The sequence below is a fragment of the Panthera onca genome, chromosome B2 (genome assembly GCF_046562875.1).
Source record: "Panthera onca isolate mPanOnc1 chromosome B2, mPanOnc1 haplotype 2, whole genome shotgun sequence".
NCBI classification, from domain to species: domain Eukaryota; kingdom Metazoa; phylum Chordata; class Mammalia; order Carnivora; family Felidae; genus Panthera; species Panthera onca.
In genome coordinates this window covers 36,940,585-36,962,032 of record NC_138343.1, presented here as the reverse complement: position 1 = coordinate 36,962,032, position 21,448 = coordinate 36,940,585, and the positions used below count along the sequence as shown (strand labels likewise).

Genomic DNA, 21,448 nt, shown 5'->3' with positions numbered 1-21,448 from the left:
ACAGGTACATCAGAAGCAGGATTAGAATTCAAACTAATTTAACTCCAAAATTACCATGAGATATATGGTAGATTCTATGTCTGAACCCCATTAATGATCTACAAATATAAGTAGGCAACCACTTACCTGACCCTGCCTCACAGAATCTTACAGGAGTAAATGAATGAGCCCAACTTCAGGTAAATATAAAGAACTATGATTAAAACAAACTACTCTTAAAAGCTGACTTGGGAAACAGAAAACTTGCCTTATTAACTAACTTGGTGACCAAAATTGGGTTTTTTGACCAATTATTTGAGTAATTATGTTTTCAGCACTTGTAATTTGACCCATACTGTAGCCAAACTAGTGTAAAAACAAATTATTATAATGAGAGTGTCCCATATTTATGAGCATGAAGCTCGTATTTAATTACTTTTAAGCCAGCGTAACATCTATGTAAGTGGAAAACTAAATAGGTCATGTAAACAAAAACCCTCACACATCAATTGGGAAATACAAAGTTACTCAACCCACTTCACCTAGTCCATTGATTACATACATAAGTGTCTCTCTTGGGCAGTGGGTTTCTTTTCACTTATTGACCATGTGTGGGAGGTATCCCAGATCTCGCAAAGCCTCTACCCCTAGGACAATGGTTCTCAAACATTAGTGTGCACCAGAGAAGCACCTAGGGAGCTTTTAAAAGACACAGAATGCTGCAGGGCCCCTGGGTGGCTCAGTGGGTTAAGAGTCCAACTTCAGCTCAGGTCATGGTTCGTGAGTTCGGGCCCCATGTTAGTCTCTGTGCTGACAGCTCAGAGCCTGGAGCCTGCTTCAGATTCTGTGTCTCCCTCTTTCTCTGCCCCTCCCCTGCTTGCTCTCTGTCTCTCTCCCTCAAAAAAAAACAAAAAAAAAACAAAAAAAAAACATACTGCTAACCCTGAGGACTTGCATTTCTAAAAAGGTCCAGGTGATGTTGATGCTGCTGGTTCTGGGACCACGTTTGGGAACCACCGCCCTAGGAAATGAAACAGAGCCACACAGATGTACAAAATTCTAGCCCTTCATTTTCTATTCTTCCATCTCACACATCAGCTTGACTCTTGCATAATTACAATCTGAAAGATACGAAAACTGTCAGCACAACTATCCTTGCCAAGTTCCATAAATTCTTTCTTGCTCTATCTGATTTTATGACCCATCAGATTTGAAAGCATCCAAATTCTCAAAAGTAGAGCTCATACTTGTGATAAAAAGGCATCAAAATACCAAATGCAACAAATTCTTGGTTTTTAGACATACTGTATTCTGAGACCAGCAGAGTGAATGCTGTCATGGGCTGAAATCACAATTGCAAATTAAAAATTCACTTATACATTTTATAAATATTTCATCTGAGCTTCACCACAGCCTTGCACTAAATAAGGGTGGCATTATTATGCCGTTCTTGCAGAAGACAAAAACCAAAGCTAAAAAGAATTTGAGTGAAAAACCCAAAGACACACAACTGCAAGTTCAGAACCTGGAATTGGGTGCCAGCCTTGGGCAACCAGAGCTGCGCTCCATCCACAGAACCACAATGCTGTTGCCTTGACTCTGTCATGTAAGCCAGCAAAGCAAGATAGTCTGTGATTATCCTGAGCAGTGCTGAATGAAGGGAGCAGCAAGAGCATGAATGCCAATGTGGTAGAAACCTCACTAGTAGAAACCTCATTGATCAGGGTCCTGGTAAGAAAAGAAGTCTCAACAAAGGGGTTTTGAAGAAACTTTATGATAAAGAGGCTACTGCCAGAGGCCAGAGCAGGGTTAAGGGAAGCTGTGGCACGAGCAGCAACAACAGGACTATCAACAAAGGAAAAAGAAGTACCAAGGCCTGAAAGTGTGATGACTGGGTGAATGGTGTATCTGGATGCAAGTGGACACAGAGCTGTGGGAGAAGATCTGTTTGGGAAGGACTCTAGTAAGAGGATATGACCGTAGCCAGAAAAATAGCCAAACAGGCAGAAATAAGACTTCTAATCTCCTGCTGGTGTTTCCTAGTGACTCTAGGTCTGCCCTCTAATCTCCTGCTGGTGTTTCCTAGTGACTGAGTCACATGGAAGCTGGAGAGCAAAGGAGCCCAGGTGATGGGTTCTCGAGAGGTCAGCTTTCTGGGCCACAGAGTAGGGTGGTGAAGGGTGGGCAATAGATCTGAAGGCAAACAAAATAACCATCACACTCTCACCGTCACCTTTTGTGGGGACTTTAATGAGCTGCTTTCAGGCTTCATTGTTACACCAGGTTTCACATAAAAGGAAAACCTTTTCATATACCCAGTTTCCTAAACCACTACACCAAACCATTCCACCCTTCGTTCCTGGTTCCATCTTCTTATTCACCTGTCCACCAATCTTGATGCCAATTTACTATAGGTGCTTTCTTGATCCATTCGACCAAATAAGCATTCTTATCTCTCCCAGATTTAGAGATTGGTTTCCCCCCTGGCTGTACTATCTCCACTCCACCGTGGCTTTGCAACTAATAAACAACTCTTACTGAAACACTTTTCCTGGTTTGATTCTTCCCTTAAGATCTAGGTTTCCCTAGATTTCCTAGATGGGCAGCCTAACCAGTGTCTAACCTGGTCCATGGTGGCCTCAAAGGAAGAACCTAACCACACAGACCCAAAATACAAGACACTGTCCAGGAATGACAAATGAAAAGGTTTGCAGGCTTATGATACTCTCACTTCCTGGCCAAGAGGCTACCCAGTGAGAAAGACTTCCTCCATATATAGACTATCAGCCCAGAAAGCCAGCTGGCAAATATTTAAAAGTGAGATGACCAGCTCCACAGGCACCCATCTCGATGTAGTCCTAGCAGCTGTCCTTCTCCGACATTACTAGCCAGCGCCAACGTATATGCCTAAATCTTTAACAGAGCTTCTGGGATTCCAATTGTGGGATTAACCAAATTTATGGCCTAGAAATTTTCAGGTGAAACAAGTTTGATTACCTATCTTGCTGTACAAGTGGTATCATCCACAGCAAAACAGGCTACAGAATCTGTGGGGCCAGTGCAAAATGAAAACGCAGGAACATTTGTTAAGAAATTAAGGTTTGGTGCACCTGGGTGGCTCAGTCAGTTGAATGTCCAACTCAGGTCATGATTCCAGGTCATGGAATCAAGCCCTGCATCAGGCTCTGTGATGAGCATGGAGCCTGCCTGGGATTCTCTCGTTCTCTCCCTCTGCCCTCCTCCCCCATTCTCTGTCTCTCTCTCTAATAATAAAATGAATACTAAAAAAATTATTAAGAAATATTAAGACTCTTAACTATAGAGAACATTGGATGGTTACCAGAGGGGAGGTAACTGGGGAGATAGGTTAAATAGGTGGTGAGGATTAAGGAGTGCATTTATTGTGATGACCATCAGGTACTGTATGGGAGTGTTGAATCACTAAATTCTATACCTGAAACTAATATTACACTGTAAACTAACTAACCAGAATTTAAATAAAAACTTAATTAAAAAAAAGTATTTAGAGCACCAAATTCCTGCTTTATCACAGCTCACTGGATGGTTGCCAAATTTATTCTCAACCCACCAGGAGTCTGAGGTTTCATTTTCTAGAGAGGTCTCTGAACAGCAGGATGCCAAGCACAAACCATAACCCTGACCCTAGCCTTAACCCTGACCCTAAACCTACCCCTACCCCTACCTCTACTGGTAACCTCTAAACTCTACCTCTAAGCCTACCTCTAACCCTAAACCTAAACTCTAGGGAGGTCTCTTAACTTCAGGATATGAGGCACATACCCTCACCCTCACCCTAACCCTAGCTCTAACCTAATCCTAACCCTAAGCCTAACCCTAACCCCTAACTGTGAACCACTAACCCCTCACCCGAACTATAACCATAACCTTAACCCTAAACTTATCCCTCTAGAGAAGTCTCTGAACAGCAGGATAACAGGCACATACCCTTACACTGGCCCTAGCCATAACCCTAATTCTTATCCTAGCCCCAAAATAACCCTAATTCAACATCTGAGGGTAAAAAAAAAAAAAAAAAGAATTGGCATACATCTATAATGAAATATTACATAGCAATGAAAAAGAATGAAATCTTCCCATTTGCAACAACATAGATGTAGATAGAAAGCATTACTTTAAGTGAAAACCTAATCATAACCCAAACATATACCCTAGCCCCTAACCCCTACCACTACCCCTAACCCTAAACTTATCCCTCTGGAGAGATCTCTGAACTGCAAGATAATAGGCACGTAAAATCACACTGGCCCTAACCCTTATTCTGGCCCTAAACCAAACCCTAATCCTAGATATGATAACTAATCCTAGGTATATATATATATATATATATATATATATATATATATATACCTCATCATTTTCCATATATATACGTATATATATATGAAAATTTAAGATACATATATGAAAATTACCCATAAAAAATAAAAAAGAATGAAATCTTGCCATTTGCAATGACATGGATGGAACTAGAGTATTATTGTAAGTGAAATAAGTCAGAGAAAGACAAATATTGTATGATTTCACTCACATGTGAAATTTGAGAAATAAAACAAATGAGCAAATAGAAAAAAAAACAAGGCAAACCAAGAAACAGACTTAACTATAGAGAACACACTAATGATTACCAGAGGGGAGATGGTTGGGGGTTATGAGTTAAATAGGTGACAGGGATTAAGGAATGCACTTGCGATGAGCACTGAGTTTTGTATGGAAGTTGAATCACTATATTATACACCAGAATCTAATAATACGCTATATATTAACTGGGATTAAAATAAAGTAAAAAGAAAAAAGAATTTCAAGGTGGATATGGTCAATTAGTCTTCAACAAAAGAGGCAAGGATATGCAATGGGAAAAAGACAGTCTCTTCAACAAATGGTGCTGGGAAATCTGGACAGAATGAAACTGGACAGAATGAAACTTACAGAATATACAAAAATAAACTCAAAGTGAATTTAAGGCCTAAATGTGATACCTGAAGCCATAAAAATCCCAGATGAGGGGCGACTGGGTGGCTCAGTCGGTTGAGCATCCAACTTTGGCTCAGTCGTGATCTCATGGTTTGTGAGTTTGAGCCCTGCATTGGGCTCTCTGCTGTCAGCACAGAGCCCACTTCAGAGTCTCTGTCCCCCACTTCCTCTCTGCCTCTCCCCCACTTTCACAAACTCTCACAAAAAAATATTTTTTAAATATTTTAACAGATATTTAATAATATTTAAATAATTATATTATTATATTAATAATTAAATTATTATTAATATTTTATATTAATATAAATTATATTAATATAAATTATTAATATAAATTATAAATAATTTAATTAATATTAAATATTAATTTAAATAAATAATAAATTAATTTAAAAATATTTAATATTTTTTAAATATTTTAAATATTTAAACAGAATCATAAATGAGAGCACAGGCAGTAATTTCTCTGACATTAATCATAGCAACATTTTTTTGTAGATATGTCTCCTGAGGCAAGGGAAACAAAAGCAAAAATACACTATTTAGACTACATCAAAACAAAAATCTGCAAAGCAAAGGAAACAATCAACGAAACTAAAAGAGAACCTACTGAATGGGTTAAGATATGTGCAAATGATATATCTGATAAAGGATTAGTATCCAAAACATATAAATAACTTATACAACTAAACATAAAGAAACCAAAATAATCCAATTCAAAATGGACAGAAGACATGAACAGACATTTCCCCAAAGAAGACATACAGATGGCCAACAGACACATGAAAAAATGCTCAATATCATTCATCAACAGGAAAATGAAAATCAAAACTATAATGAGATATCACCTCACACCTGTCAGAATGGCTAAAATAAAAAACATAAGAAACAAGTGTTGGCATGGGTGTGGAGAGAAAGGAACCCTGGTGAGAATGCGAACTAGTACAGACACTGTGGAAAACAGTATGGAGTTTCCTCAAAAAGTTAAAATAGTCAAAATAGAACTACCCTATGATTCAGTAATCACACTACTGGGTATTTACTGAAGAGACACAAAAACATTAATTCAAAGGAATACATGACCCTCTATGTTTATTGCACATTATTTGCAATAGCCAAATTACGGAAGCAGCCCAAATGTCCATCAATAGATGAATGGATAAAGAAGATGTGGTATATATACACAATGGAATATTACTCAGCCATAAAAAAGAATGAAATCTCACCATTTGCAACAACATGCATGGAGCTGAAGAGTATAATGCTAGGCAAAATCAGCTAGTCAGAGAAAGATAAATATGTTTTCATTCATATGTGAAAGTTAAGAAACAAAACAAATACACAAAGGACAAAAGAAGACAGAAAGAGACACACAAACCGAGAAACAGACTCATAACTATAGAGAATAAATTGATGGTTACCAGAGGGGAGGTGCATGGGGCAGGGGCAATGGGTGAAATAGGTGATGGGGATTAAAGAGTACACTGATCATGATGAGCAATGGGTGATGTATAGAATCGTAGAATCATGATGTTGTACACCTGAAGGCAACATAACACTATATGTTAACTATACTGGAATTTAAAAACTTAAAAAAAGTTTTTTAAAGAATTTCAAGGTGGTGACAGGAGATCATTAAGCCAAGTACGGGGCCCTTCAGCCCAGGGGCCTGTTTGCACAGTCCACATGCCCATGAAGCCATCCTTGACCACACCTGTACATTCCTGCAGAGAATTTCGGCAACCTGAGAAACTACACTCTATTTCAGTTGCTTTCTGTGGCACTTCTTCTTTTATGTGCACATCCCCATGCATTTTTCTATCTTTAGCCATTAAAATAGCTCAGATTATTGATCTCTGTGCATCAATCACATTCCCAGATCACCATAACACACTAAGGGAACAGGAAATTGAGCAATCCCACTCATGCTATCAGCGGACTGCTAGTTCTCAACTTTTATAGGGTCCTGAAAGAAGTGAAAGGCAGACAACTTTCCAGAACTTGGCAACACCTTGCATCAAGCAAGGGAGAGACTCCTCTAGGCACCATTCCCCAGAATCTTGGCTCCTAGAGCAAGCTAAAGAGTTTTGCCCAAGTTCACTGGTCCCTATAAAAGCAGGGGGTAGGGACCCCAACGATGACAACCTCACCACAACACTGCCCCCCTACCCTACTCTCTCATCAGTGTATTCAGTGGGACAACCAGCTCACCACCAGTATGTACCTGCTCTCTGGTCTTGCTGGGGCTCCAGGCCAGTCCACTCCAAGAGGTGGTAAAGAGCTCAGGCAACTTGTAGTAATTTTTTTTGAAAATTAATATAGAGCCACAGCTATCTGAAAGGAAGCAGTGATACTGCTTCCGATAGCTTCTATGAAAGTCACAGCTTATCATATATTACTCTAATTAGGGTGACCACAGAAATTCATCAGCCAAAACCGGGACTTTTTAGGAGTGAAAGGAGGGACTGTTAATAATTTTGCCAGGAAAGTAGGCATAATCTAGGGCTGTCCCTGACATGGTAATCACCTCTTTGTTTTCTACAAAGCTCATGCAAAAGTCACTGTTCCCTAGTTCATATGTGCCCAGTTTGTTTTTCTATCCAAATTATTTGCATATGTAGTTTACACAACCTGTGCTTTCATTAGAGAGAGAGAGAGAGAGAGAGAGGGAGAGAGAATCCCAAGCAGGCTCCACACACTGTGAGCACAGAGCATTATGCAGGGCTTGAACTCACAAACTGTGAGATCATGACCTGAGCTGAAATCAAGAGTTGGATGCCTAACCTACTGAGGCACCCAGGGGCCCCTGACCTGTGCCTTTAAACTAGTTAACTCTATCTGTGCTTGACTATCCCTCTAACTTTTAAGGGCATTTTGAGTTCAAATTTTAGCCAAATTCGAATTGCTAACTCTTCTCTTCGTTTCCTACTCAATAGTAGACCTAACTAAAAATATGATTCAACTGGCTTTAAGTCATATAAAACTCCCCTAATTGGTAAAATTTCAACCTTCCCTTTCTAAATGTTCTGTTGTTCATGACAATGACCCCAGCCTCTTAAAACAATCAGTTGTCAAAGAGCAATTAAAAACTAGTAAGATTTAAACTCACAGATGGACAGTCCAAAATTAATTCTTCAACGGTTACCAAGTCCAGGCCAAGCTTCTCCGCTAGAATTTCAAATATATATTTGTATGAAGGGTCAATTTTCGTTTTCCGATTTTCCCTTGCTTCTCTAAATCTTGCCTAAAGAATGAAAACCACAGGGAAAAATTGTTAATTATGGGAAAAGACCACCAAAAAAATTACTGTGACATAAAAGTGACACTTGAAAAATCTTATTATAAGCAAAACCTGTCTCTCTTTTAATGTTTCCTGGAGATTTGGAATGCCGCTCATGCTTCGATGATATCGGGATGATTTTCGGGAAGACTGGGAAAGCACTTCAGAAAGCAGGGATTGGCCCAGTCGTACTGCAGACTTAGGTCGAACTCTATATCCACCTTGCTCATCATGCTCAGAAGCAGGGACATTAAGAAAATCACTTCCAGAAAGAGCAGGATCTCTTTCAGAAAGAGAGCCAGTTTCTACCGTGGAGGCTGCCCCTGTCACAGAGAGCGGAGCCTCTTCGTCCAAAGGAGGAGGGGCCTCTTCTCCTGGAGGGGGCGGAGCCTCATCTCCCGGAGGGGCGGTACCTTCTGAACCAGGGGGTGCTGCCTCTCCAGAAGAGGGAGGAGCTTCTTGCCAAGTGGGTGGACCACCTTCTTCAGAGCTCATGTTGGCCGTGTTTTCCTCCCACCGGGCACCTGAATCTTCAAAACCTAGAATTATACAATGTTTTCTTGTAAAACTACAATAAATGGAATGTTCTGTGTTAATTTATTCCTCCCCTTGAGCCTGGACAGGTAGCAAAATCATCTATTTCTCCCTTCCTACATTAACTGAAGAAGCTAAGCTCACAGGACTAGAGAATGATTTTTTAACGAGGGACAGCACACATATACCTAGGGCCCTTTTGAAACTATAAGAGCTCCTCCTGACTATGATATGCCTCTAGGGGACTGCCACTCCACACACATCCCATCCCTGTCATAGTAATTACTGCACCTGATGGGAAGGTACCTGTCCTCAGGTATGTAAGGGCTGAAAAATGATTGAAAACCACAGCATTAGAGCTGAGATACTGACTTGTCCGAGAGACAAGGCAAAGAACCACACGGACGGAAATATTCCTTGCATGGAGGAACTCCGTGACACAATTCACTAATCACTCAACCATCCAGCCATCTCATCTACATACGCATATCCAAGAACCCCCAGAAAGCATAAAACCTCCTCTTAGCAGTGTGAAAATTAATAAAGGGAAACCTCATTTAGTATGTTTTCGGAAGGCCAGCAGGGGGAAGCTCTCACATCCTACCAGCCCTACCACTGGTTGTGAATTGCAGACCAAATAGCAAGAGCCTGACCTTGTACATGGATACTACTTTCCTATCCCGCAGGATTTATGAAAGACTTTCCCTTCCCCCAGCAATAGCCCAGGCAATGACAGGCTGTCACAACTCAGCCAATGAAAAGCCACTATACTTCCAGCTCCCAGCTTACTCCAATGGACTTTTTGTTTATAACAGCATCCCCCTAAAATGTGACTGTGACTATTTATTAAAGCAATGGTATCATATAAAGTATAAATCTGACCTACTCAATCAGAAAAGCTCTATATACAGGAATACAGAAGTTATCATGAGCACATTAAGCAGGAAAATTAGGAGACACCAGTGGAACAGGAGAAAATGTCACTTATAAAGAAAGAAACCATATTATAGGACAATAATCAAACTTCCATCGAAATAAACAAGTTTTCAGGATATGGCTAAGATCCAGAAGCCAGGATAATAGTAAACACTTGAAGAACACAACAACATAAAATTCCAAAGCAGAGATTTCAAAAGAAGACAGAGAAAGAGGCTTTTTAATGAGAAATTCTGAGGACACTGGTGCACACCTGGCCTAAGTAAGACGGTCCTTCTTGTGGAGGGACATGAGCAGCCCTCCATAAGACAGAGACAGCCTGTAACCTGCACCCCACAGCTGCCTCCTCCAGCTTTTCCAAAGATCCTATAAACAGCTGAAATGGTTTTCTTTGATATCCTAAATTGGCCTACTCAAGAACAGAAATACCCCAACTGACCTACCTTTTTGCTGCCAGCTAAGCACTCGTGGCCAAGACATGCAAAAAAGAACAACTGTTCCCAAACCAACTGCAGACTTTTTTTTTCTCATCCCCCTTTCCTCTCTCTTTTATAAACCTCTCTCCTCTCTCCTTTATAAATTCCAGGTTTTGTCTTTGTTCCTTGACCACAATCTAATGTATACTTTCTTCACATGTGAGTACATTTGCTTGGAAAGTAACTAAGTAAACATCTCTGAGTTATTTTTGGACATAATGATCTGCAATACCCAGGAGTTGTGGGGCACCTGGGTGGCTTGGTCAGTTAAGTGTCCGTTCCACTCTCGATTTTGGTTCAGGTCACGATCTCATGGTTCATAGGATCAAGTCCCATGTCGGGCTCCATGCCGACAGCACAGAGCCTGCTTGGGATTCTCTCTCCAACTCTATCTGCCCCTCCCTCGCTCTCTCGATCTCTCTCAAAATAAATAAATGTACTTAAAAAAAATACCCAGGAGTTGTGTTTGCATTATCTTGGCCTAGAGGAGTTAATTGTACTATCTATAGTAGCTCAAGAACAAGTATAATGATACATACTAGGGAAGTCATATCAACTGCCTGTCACTCTGTTCTAATTTATGCTTTTGAATTCTGCAAAACAATTCACTCTACTCAGTAGGAGAATCATGCCCATTCTCAAAGGATATTGTCAGGCATGGTTGTCTAGTTTCTGAAACCAAAGCAAAATTTACTTAAATTTCAATATAATGGTAAAACACATACACTGACTAAGCTCACTAGCACTAGAGAGATTCTCTGTAGGCAACCAGTGCTCTTTCTAGAACCACCATTATTTATACCACTATAGAGTCACTATTATTTAAGCCATCAAGGAAAGGTGAAAATTAAATCATGATAGTATGTTTAAGAAGTCAGGGAAGTATTCAATTAATCTTAATGATTTTTTTCATCTAAAAATGGCCACTATTTTTTTTAAGGGTTGGTACAGATTAAATTTTCAGAAAACGTTATTATCCAACACAGTTCATTCCCTGAGGAGTCCAGATTTCTGAGATTCATGGCACATAATTTCAGAACTAGAAAAAAAAACCTTAGAAAGTATCTAGTTCAGCTCTCCCTTTTTACTGCTAATGAAACTAAGACCCACAGAAGTCATAGGTCTTACCCAATCACACAGACAAAAATGATCTTTCTAAATATCAGATCATATCATATCACTGCCCTACTTTTGGGTGCCAAATACAAACTCTTGTGTCCTCCAGGGCTTTCCTGACTCGGTTCCAATCTCTCCAGTTTTCTTCCATTGCCTTTGCCCTGGGTGTTGCCTGAGGTCACAGCAGCTCTGGCAGTTTCTGAAAAAAAGCACTGTTCTCTCACCTCTAGTCATTGGCTGAGAGCTCACAGCCTAACGAAGGAGGCAAACATACCAACCCTTAAAGTTTCATTACAGTCAGCCAAGGTGTGCACGAGAATCTGTAGCATCAGAGGAGAAAACTCAAGAAGGAAATCTCTAAGGAGGAGCTGTCATTTAAGGTAAGTCTTGGTAGGGTACATATGAGTTCCATGGAGAAGACTGGGGAAGTCATATTAACTGTCAACAATTAAATGCCAAGTTCTGGGGTGCCTGGGTGGCTTGGTCAGTTAAGCATCCGACTTCGGCTCAGGTCATGATCTCGCAGTCCGTGAGTTCGAGCCCCGCATCAGGCTCTGTGCTGACAGCTCAGAGCCTGGAGCCTGTTTCATATTCTGTGTCTCCCTCTCTCTGTGACCCTCCCCCATTCATGCTCTGTCTCTCTCTGTCTCAAAAATAAATAAACGTTTAAAAAAAATTTAAAAAAAATAAATAAATGCCAAGTTCTATGCTTGGGGAGATGTATAACAATGCTTGATAAATACATATATTTATATATATATATATATAACACATGACCAACAAGCACATGGAAAAACACTCAATGCTCAACGAAGACAATGCAGATCAAAACCACCAGGAGATGGCACTTTACACCCACTAGGATGGCTATAATTTTTTTAAAAATTTTTGTATTGTCTATTTATTTTTGAGACAGAGCAAGCATGTGTGTGTGCACGCAAAGGCTGGGGAGGGGCAGAGAGGTGGGGGGGGGGGGGGACAGAGGATATGAAGCAGGCTCCGTGCTGACAGCAGAGAGCTTGATGCAGGCCTTGATTGAACTCATGAACCATGAGACCATGACCTGAGCCAAAATCAAGAATGACTGAGCCACCCAGGTACCCCTAAAATTTTTTTTTAAGACAATAAAAAGTGTAGAGAAGGTTGTAGAGAACTGTAAATCTTCATCCATTGCTGGTGGGAATGTAAAATAGTACAGTCTCTGAGGAAAACAGGTTGGCAGTTAGTTTCTCAAAAACCTAATCACAGGGGCGCCTGGGTGGCTCAGTCGGTTAAGCGGCCGACTTCGGCTCAGGTCATGATCTCGCAGTTCGTGAGTTCGAGCCCCGCATCGGGCTCTGTGCTGACAGCTCAGAGCCTGGAGCCTATTTCAGATTCTGTGTCTCCCTCCCTCTGACCCTCCCCCATTCATGCTCTGTCTCTCTCTGTCTCAAAAATAAATAAACATTAAAACAAAACAAAACAAAACAAAAAAACCTAATCACAGAATGACCACATGAGCCAGTAATTCCAGTCCAGGGTAGAATTTTACCAATTCCATGCAAGAGAATTGATAACATCTGTTCACACAAAAATCTGTAGGTAAATGTTCATGGCATACCTTGAAATGTGGCATACCTTATAATGGAATATTATTCTGTCATAAGAAGGCATGAAGGACTGTTACATGCTAGAGCAGGGATGAACCTTGAAAACACCACACTAAGTGAAAGAAGCCAAACACAAAAGGCCACATATTGTATGAATCTTTTTATATGAAATATCCAGAAAAGGCAAATCCATAGAGACAGAAAGTATATCAGAGGTTGCCAGGGGATAGGGAAGGAAGAACTGGGCCTAATGGCTAATAGGCCTGACTGTCTTTTTTGGATAATAGAAATGCTCTGGGATTAGATAGCGATTATTTATGGTTGCACAACACAGTGAATATAATAAAAACCATTGAAGGCTATGCCTTAACATGGTGAACTTTATGTTATGTGAAATAAGCTTATAACTCAATTTTAAAATGCTATTTTTAGGGGAGCCTCAGTGGCTCAATCCATTAAGCTACCAGCTCCTGATTTCAGCTGTGATCATGTTCTCACAGTTAGCAAGTTTGAGCCCTGCATAGGGGCTCTACACTGTTGGAGCCTGCTTGAGATTCTCTCTCTCTCCCACTCTGTCTGCCCCTCCCCTGCTCTCGTTCTCTCACTTAAAATAAATAAATAAACTTAAAAAAACTGTTAACAGGGTGCCCGGGTGGCTCAGTCGGTTAAGAGGCTTACTTCAGCCTCTCAGGTCATGATCTCAGGCGTGGTCTGTGAGCTCAAGCCCCGCATTGGGCTCTGTGCTGACAGCTCAGAGCCTGGAGCCTGCTTCTGATTCTGTGTGTGTCTCTCTCTCCACCCCTCCCTTGCTTGCTGTCTCTCTTTCTCTCTCTCAAAACTAATAAACATTAAAAAAATAATAATAATAAAGTAAAAAATTGTTAAAAAAAAACAAATAAAATGCTATTTAAAAAAAACGATAAACACTGCAGTAAGGAAATGACCAATTTATTGACCATCTGTCAGGAAGCTTTAGTTTGGAAAATTTCCCCTCAAACCCACCAGGGGAAAAAAGAAGGCATTTTAATACTAAATTAGAAAGGTAAAAAAGAGATAGAATTAGTTTAGGCACAGATGACTGTTAACCCTCTGTAGGCACCAGTTTCCCCCACCCCTTACTCAAATAGCTATTTGTGATCTTGCAAAGAAAGAATATTAAAGCTAAAAATGCTTCATTTAGTCCTGAATATCACCAGTTGGGTTAAAGAGTACCTATGGTTACTAAGGTCAGGCTGAATCCCTAGCCTTAGAGAAGGAAATTTCATTGAAAACAAGTATGAAAGGGAAGAAAAAAATGAAAGCTTCTCCCCTGTTCCTGTGCCACAGCCCCAGCCGCCATGCAAAATGGTGTAACTACTATGTGCCCAGGGCCACGATACTCACTCTGGGAGGCAGAAAACAAGGAGACTTTTGTCCTCAAGGATTCACAATGCTATTGGAGAGAGATCTTCGCAAATCAGTCAAGAGTGTGAAACTGCAGAGTTCTACTGGAAAATAATTCAGAGAAGGGAAGAATTAGTGTCAACAAAATAGACAAAGAGGATTTCATGGAGGATTTGAGCATAAGTTGCATTTGAAGACTAAGCTGGATTCAATAAGAAGAGAGGGAAGAAACCTAGAAAGAAAAGTAAAGAGGTAAAGACAGGAAAGGCTATGAAGAGGTCAAAAAAGGGAGAAGTTAGTAGGGGAAAAAAAGCTTAGAATGATGTCATATTATATTTATTCTTCCAAATGACTACAAACAGCAAGGATTCAGAATCAATTAAAATAAGTAAATAACGAATGATAAAACATGTTTTTTTTAAAGCACAGATCTTAATGCTAATATGTTAGAAAACTGTCTCAGTTCTTTTTTTTTTTTTCAACTTTTTTAATGTTTATTTTATTTTTGAGAGACAGAATGTGAGTGTGGGAGGGAGCAGAGAGAAATGGAGACGCAGAATCCGAAGCAGGCTCCAGGTTCTGAGCTGTCAGCACAGAGCCCAACGTGGGGCTTGAATCCATGAACCATGAGAACATGACCTGAGCTGAAGTTGGACACCCAATTGACTGAGCCACCCAGGTGTCCCCAAATTGGCTTAGTTTTGCCAGTGATTTTTTTCTAGCACTCCTAAGTAGTTCTGAAAATCTCATCAAAAATTCATCAAGTTTTGGGGCGCCTGGGTGGCTCAGTCGGTTAAGCATCCGACTTCAGCTCAGGTCACGATCTCGCGGTCCGTGAGTTCGAGCCCCGCGTGGGGCTCTGGGCTGATGGCTCAGAGCCTGGAGTCTGCTTCCGATTCTGTGTCTCCCTCTCTCTCTGCCCCTCCCCTGTTCATGCTTTGTCTCTCTCTGTCCCAAAAATAAATAAACGTTAAAAAAAAAAAAATCTAAAAAAAAAAAAAAAAATTCATCAAGTTTATCATAAGATACACAGAAAAAATCCATTTTGACTGACTCTGCTCATATGCTAATCTAATAAATGCAATCTATAGCTTCAATTCAGGTAAACATTTCACTATAACATATATACACTTTCCACCTCTATGTGTGTCGTCTTACCTCAGTTTCCTTGGAACTTAGGTGAAACTGTTTAAGGAGGAATAAAAAGCATTTAATTTCTGAAACATTAGAATACTTACATGTTTCATGAAAGAGTTTAACTTGTGCTCTACTAAGTGCTGATATCTATGTACCTGCATATATTTTTTAAGATTTTATTTTTTATTTTTTTTTAATATTTATTTATTTTGAGAGAAAGAGAGATAGAGTGTGAGCAGGGGAGGGGCAGCGAGAGGGAGATACAGAATCCAAAGCAGGCTTCAGGCCTCTAAGCCGTCAGCACAGAGCCTGATGCGGGGCTCCAACTCACAAACCGTGAGATCATGACCTGAGCCCAAGTTGGACACTTAACCAACTGAGCCACACAGGAGCCCCTTTTAAGATTTTATTTTTAAGCAATCTCTATACTCAGTGTGGAGCTTGAACCCACAACCCCAAGATCAAGAGTCAAATGCTCCACTGACTGAGCCAGCCAAGTGCCTCAATATTTCAAGCTAAGGGCAGGATAAGCTCTTATTCTGTGAACATTAAAGAGTGTTTATGGTTAATAGTCTATGAACAAACACTGAATATAAAGAAACTGATAACCAGGTATTAATCACTATTGTGAGTGAGAAATAAATAAATTCTAAATAATTTGTTATGCTTTAATATTTTTAAAATAAATCACATATCTAACCATGGGGTTTGGGGTGATATTGGGGTTTAGAGGCAGTGGCCAAGAAAGAATTCTTGAAAATGTCTTTGGTGCAAAAAAGATGATTTTATTAAAGCACAGGGACAGGACCCATGGCAGAAAGAGTTGCACTGGGGCTGTGAAGAGTGACTGATTATAAACCTTCAGGTTGGGAGGGGGTCAGGGACAGCTTAAGTCTCTAAGGAATTTTGGAAGCAAAGTTTCCAGGACCTTGAAGGGCTAGCTGTTGTTAGGAAAATGTCATTTATTATATTCCTTAGTAAAACCTCAGTCATGAGACTATTCAGATGGATATCAGGGGCCATATGCTTGCAGTATAATTGCCAACATATACTTGGGGGTTAAAGTAAAGAAGGCTTGCAAAGGAATTTTTATGTGTTTTAGTAGACTCACAGGATCTTGGGGGTGGGAGGAAGGATCAGGATAATAATAAGCCAAGATTCCATTTTGCAAAGTGTCATCATCAAGGCAACTGGGCTCCTAGAGGAAGGTCACTCAGCCTGTTTCAAGGACTTGTAAATGGGCTATAGGCAGTAAGGGAATTTCATTTCTCATTTGCCTTTGTTTCCCACATCACCATGGCAAGCACTTAAACCCCGTTACATCTTGATAAGGGTGATATTAGGGCTCCGGGAAATGGAGTCTATAGGTTTCTGGAGATTACGGTATGGATAAGATTGCCTTTTTCTTGCAGTTCACTAAGTTATCTGTAAACTGAAGGAGACTCCTGTCCTGCATGCCTGTGATTTCTCAGTCACCCATTTGCTTTCTTTCCTTTCCCCTGTTCTTGAGCAGCCAGGAGTGTACGAGGAATATCTCACATATCCCACCTGGGGGCAGGGAGGAGGTGCTTTTAGCCTGTACTTTGCCCTCAGCTCGCCCCACGATCCCTCATCATCTAAGACACTCAAAATAAATAAATAAATTGCCCAATAAATAAATAAACCACTGCCCACATGGGGAGATCATGCCTAGGGGAAGTGTAGAATTCTTCCTCTTAACAAAATAATTTAAGATGCATTTTCTACATGGCTTTCAAATGCCAAATCGTACTGGGCATGTACTAAACTCTGAAAATAAAATACCAGCTTACCACTTCCAAAGACTGATGCAACCATTTAATTTTAGGTTAGGAAATGTATACAACTACTTTATTTAGAATTCCTAAAAACTGTACCAAAAGTTTGAATAGAGTACATAGTTGAAATGGGAAAATCTTAGTAAACATGAATTAGCTTACTATATTATTCACATTATATCCAATTTGTATGTATGTATGTACATATGTATGTATGTATGTATGTATATATACAGAGAAGGTTGATTGTTCACTGCAACATGTTTGTAACAGCAAAAACAAGTGCAAAAACAAACATACTTCCTGGAAACATCCAAAAAATGTCCCTTCTAAAGGACCCATTGTATACGTAAAAGGAATGTAACACTCTGTGTTAATTATACTTCAATTTTTAAAAAGATGTTAAATATAGTAGGTGCTCAATAAGTGGTAACCAATTACAAAAAAAGAAAGAGAGAGAAAAAGGAAGGGAGGGAGGAAGGGAGGAAGGAAGGAAGGGAGGAAGGAAGGAAGAAAGGGAGGAAGGAAGGGAGGAAGGAAGGAAAGAAGAGGTAGGGGGAGAACCCATTAATTGAACTGCAGTACTAAGGCCAAATGCTTGGTTCCTGGACTTGTTTTGAAAGCATAAACAGAACTATAGTTGTATTAACTGCATTAACTTAGCTCCACGTACTGATTGGTTCTCTACTTATGTTTTATGCACCTCTTAACCTCAGGCACAATCAATCATTGATTGCTTCTTTACCCCCTACTCCCCGGTTACCCACTGATTGTAGAAACCTAATGGGAAACCAGACAGTAACATTTGTCTTGACATATCTGATTCTACTAGGTGCCAAATAGCTCCTCATTGTGGGAAGAATGCTTACCTCCAGATTGTTTCAAGGCCCCCTCCCTTAAGGTTTCAAGAAACCCCTTAGCCTCCTCTCATGTACAGAAGCTGTCCCAACGCTTAGCAGGGGGAAGCAGCTTTGGGAATGACCCTTGCCTTCTCCTTGGTTCTGTCCTTCTGATCATAAAGTTTTCTTTGCTTCAGAACTCGTGCCTCAGGCATTGCATTGGCTTACTGCTCATTGGGTGGGTGCACAGACAAGTTTGAGCTTGATAATGGTATCCTGTTCAATAAAATTTTAATACAGACACTAGAAATAAAAAGAATGAAGTAGAACTACATCTACAGATGTAGAAAGATCTCCAACATGGATTATTTATATGAAAGAAAAAAAGCAAAGCAAAGTACACTACATAACAGTACCAACTGTATACATTTTTATAAGTGTATATATAAATGCGTATATATGGTATTTCATCTTTTCTAAGATGCACATTTTTTAAAAGGTTTAATTGGCAACATTTTTTCTTTCATCACATGTTTTCCTTCATGCAGTTACATAACTATGTAATTTTCATTTATGTAACTGCATAAAATTATGATCAGTAATAGTTTAGATTTGATAAAACATGTTAAAAGCTTTCCAGGAAAGATACACAACAGTTATCACCAGCGATCCCCTTGAGAGAGAAAGATGGAGGGGGAAGTAGAGGAAGAGTTGTACTTTCCAATTTTATAACTTTCTGTATGATTTTTTAAAAAATAGAATCATGTGCCTATTTTACTCATATGTGTATGTATCACATACAACAACAAATGACACGTGTTTATATTGTCCCCTGCACCATTAACATTTAGAACCTAAAATTCCCTATGGATTTTAGGATTTGGCAAGATTACTTATGCAATAAAGACGCAAGTATTCATACTTGGCTAGCCATCGAGCAGAGTGAATTCAGGATAAACACCTATTCATCTCTTTCCCCTCCACAGACAACTTGATGCCACTTGCAATCATTCTCAATTTCCACCAGTCCTTCTCCTTAAGTTCAATTTGAAGGTTCACTGCACCTGCACAAAGTCATCCCTGCTCATTTTCAGGAGCAGTTAGGACAGTGGACTTCTCCACGCATAGGAAGACTGAAGTGAGCAAATGACACACCAGGGAGCGAAGCCGACAGCCACTTCAACCACATTCCTTCTTCTTGCACCCATTTCTATAACCCTATCCCTTCTTGCATTAGTTGATTCCTGATGGTGGAAGGTCTTCTGTGTGCTTGGCGGCTGTAGCTACATATAAAATTAAGAGACCCCGGGGCATCTGGGTGGCTCTGACTTCAGCTGAGGTTATGATCTCACAGTTTGTGGGTTTGAGCCCCACATCAGGCTCTGTGCTGACAGCTCAGAGCCTGGAGCCTGCTTCAGATTCTGTGTCTCCCTCTCTCTCTGCCCCTCCCCTGCTTGTGCTCTGTGTGTGTCTCTCTCTTAAAAATAAATAAAAACATTTAAAAAAGAAAACAAAACTAAGAGGCCTCTTCTGGAGCAAAACAAACAAGTTGGGGGGACAGACTGTTAAACATACACTGGATGGTCAGTGTCAAGAAAAGGTGAATTAGCAAAGGGCTGAGAGAGACTGACATAAAAGAGAAACTTCTGGAAAACAACCTGACAGACAAGACATTTGAGTTGGGTCTGAAGAAGAGCTGTCATGAGAGCATGGACTAGGGGAGTATTTATTTCAGGCTGCAGGCGGGGGGATAACAGAGTGCAAATGCACCAAAGCAGGAAAAGGGAGAGCTTGCTTGGGAAAAGTGGGACGCTCAGTGATGAGACTTTCGGGGTGCAGGGGAGAGAGGAAAAGGGAGGTAGAGAAAATAAGCTGGAGGGATAGGTATTTAGTCTGCCTTAGTTTTGAACTCTTAGCAGGGGGAGTGAAGAGACTGGGATTTACAAAAGGCGATGACTGAGCTGGGGTTGTGCCGTAGGGTGTTAGCTGGGCTGGTCGAGAGGACTAGCTGGGAGGTGAGAAACTGAATTCCAGCACCGACTGTGATCCCCACCTAGGGAGGAAAGCGGGCCTTCGCATCCCGAGAAGGGAGGGCTAGGGACAGGAGCTCGTCGCGTCCCCGTCGAGCCCCCGCCGCGCACTCACCTGCCGCCGTCCGCAGCTCACCCAGGTCGGCGAGGAGGCCGGGGTGCGCCGGGGGAGCTGCTCCCGGCTCCGCGGCCACCGAGGTGCGGCCGTTGAGAGTCTGGCACCGGTTCGCTCTGGGGCGCCCCGCGTGGGCTGTGCTGCGCGCTGCTCCCCGCGCGGTGCCGGGTGCGGGAGCACAGGCTGCGGGGGGAGGCCCGCCCCTGCGCGCGTGCTGTTCTGCACGGGACACGCACCCCACTCCCACCCCGCCCCGCCTTCGGAGCTGGAGAAGTGAAACATCGTGGAGCGGCCAGGGTCATTGGGTCACTGAAGGGCAGCCGCCTAGAGCGGGAAATTGAGCGGGGTGCGGGCTTGGGAGGATTCCAAGGTATGCTTTGAGAGGACTGCCATGGAAATGCTTAAATGTATAAAATAAAGTTTTCTATGGCCTTTTCTTTCCTTCTTTCCTTTTTTCTTTCTTCCTTTCTGAGATTTCTTTCTTTTAAGTAATAATCTCTGCGCCAAATGTGTGATTGGAACTCACCACTCTGGGATTAGGAGTCGCAGGCTCCACCCACTGAGCCATCCAGGTGCCCCCATGACCTTTACACTTTTCTGAAGCTACTTAGCGTTTCACTTGAGAATGTTAATTGTTTTCTGTTGAATTTGTTTGCTCAGAAACCTATGACTGGTAATACAGAGAACAGAAAGACTCTGAAGAAAATGGACTTCTTTTCAAAGTCTACCCCCCTGCCCTTTCCAGTACGTTTCTGTTTTCCTTATAACTCCCTGACATGGTGCGGCTGGTGTCGGTTTTAATTAGGTATTAGAGTCAGTCTTTGACTGTAGAGCAGATCAGTCCAAAATGAGAACTGGAAGATCTGACAACTGATTAAAACAAAAACAAAACATCCCAAAGCCAGCAATGACTATAAAAATCACAAGTAAAGTTCAATAAAACATGGTCCATCCATGTTAAGAAGTACCATGCGGTAATTATGCAGTATGAAGTTATGGGGTCCACAGGGAACTATGCCAAACTGCAAGACCTAACTGTCCTCTGACTCTGAGCTGTATCTTTAGCTAGTGTTTAGGCAATTAAGTAGATGACAGCAATCACATTAGGACCTAGAACCAACTGCTCACTTCCCGTGGGAGGGGCACTGGCTGGTTTACTGCTTGCTACAAAAGATGATGAGCCCTTAGCCCTGGATTCCTTAGCTGCCCCCCCAATCCACCAGCT

At 41.1% G+C, this 21,448-nt stretch overlaps 1 protein-coding gene across 1 annotated transcript in view; it reads right to left on the bottom strand.

Moving 5' to 3' along the window:
* Window positions 1–20,473, bottom strand: part of DNAH8 (dynein axonemal heavy chain 8) — a 330,443-nt gene extending 309,970 nt beyond the window's left edge. Inside the window, exons 1-4 of the mRNA XM_078446877.2 lie at window positions 20,224–20,473; window positions 14,307–14,410; window positions 8,345–8,811; window positions 8,102–8,236 (exon numbers count right to left, since the gene is read on the bottom strand). Of these exons, the coding sequence (XP_078303003.2) occupies window positions 8,102–8,236; window positions 8,345–8,767 (558 nt within the window). The 5' untranslated portion in view covers window positions 8,768–8,811; window positions 14,307–14,410; window positions 20,224–20,473. The remainder of the gene's footprint in view (window positions 1–8,101; window positions 8,237–8,344; window positions 8,812–14,306; window positions 14,411–20,223) is intronic.
* Window positions 20,474–21,448: the final 975 nt, after the last annotated feature.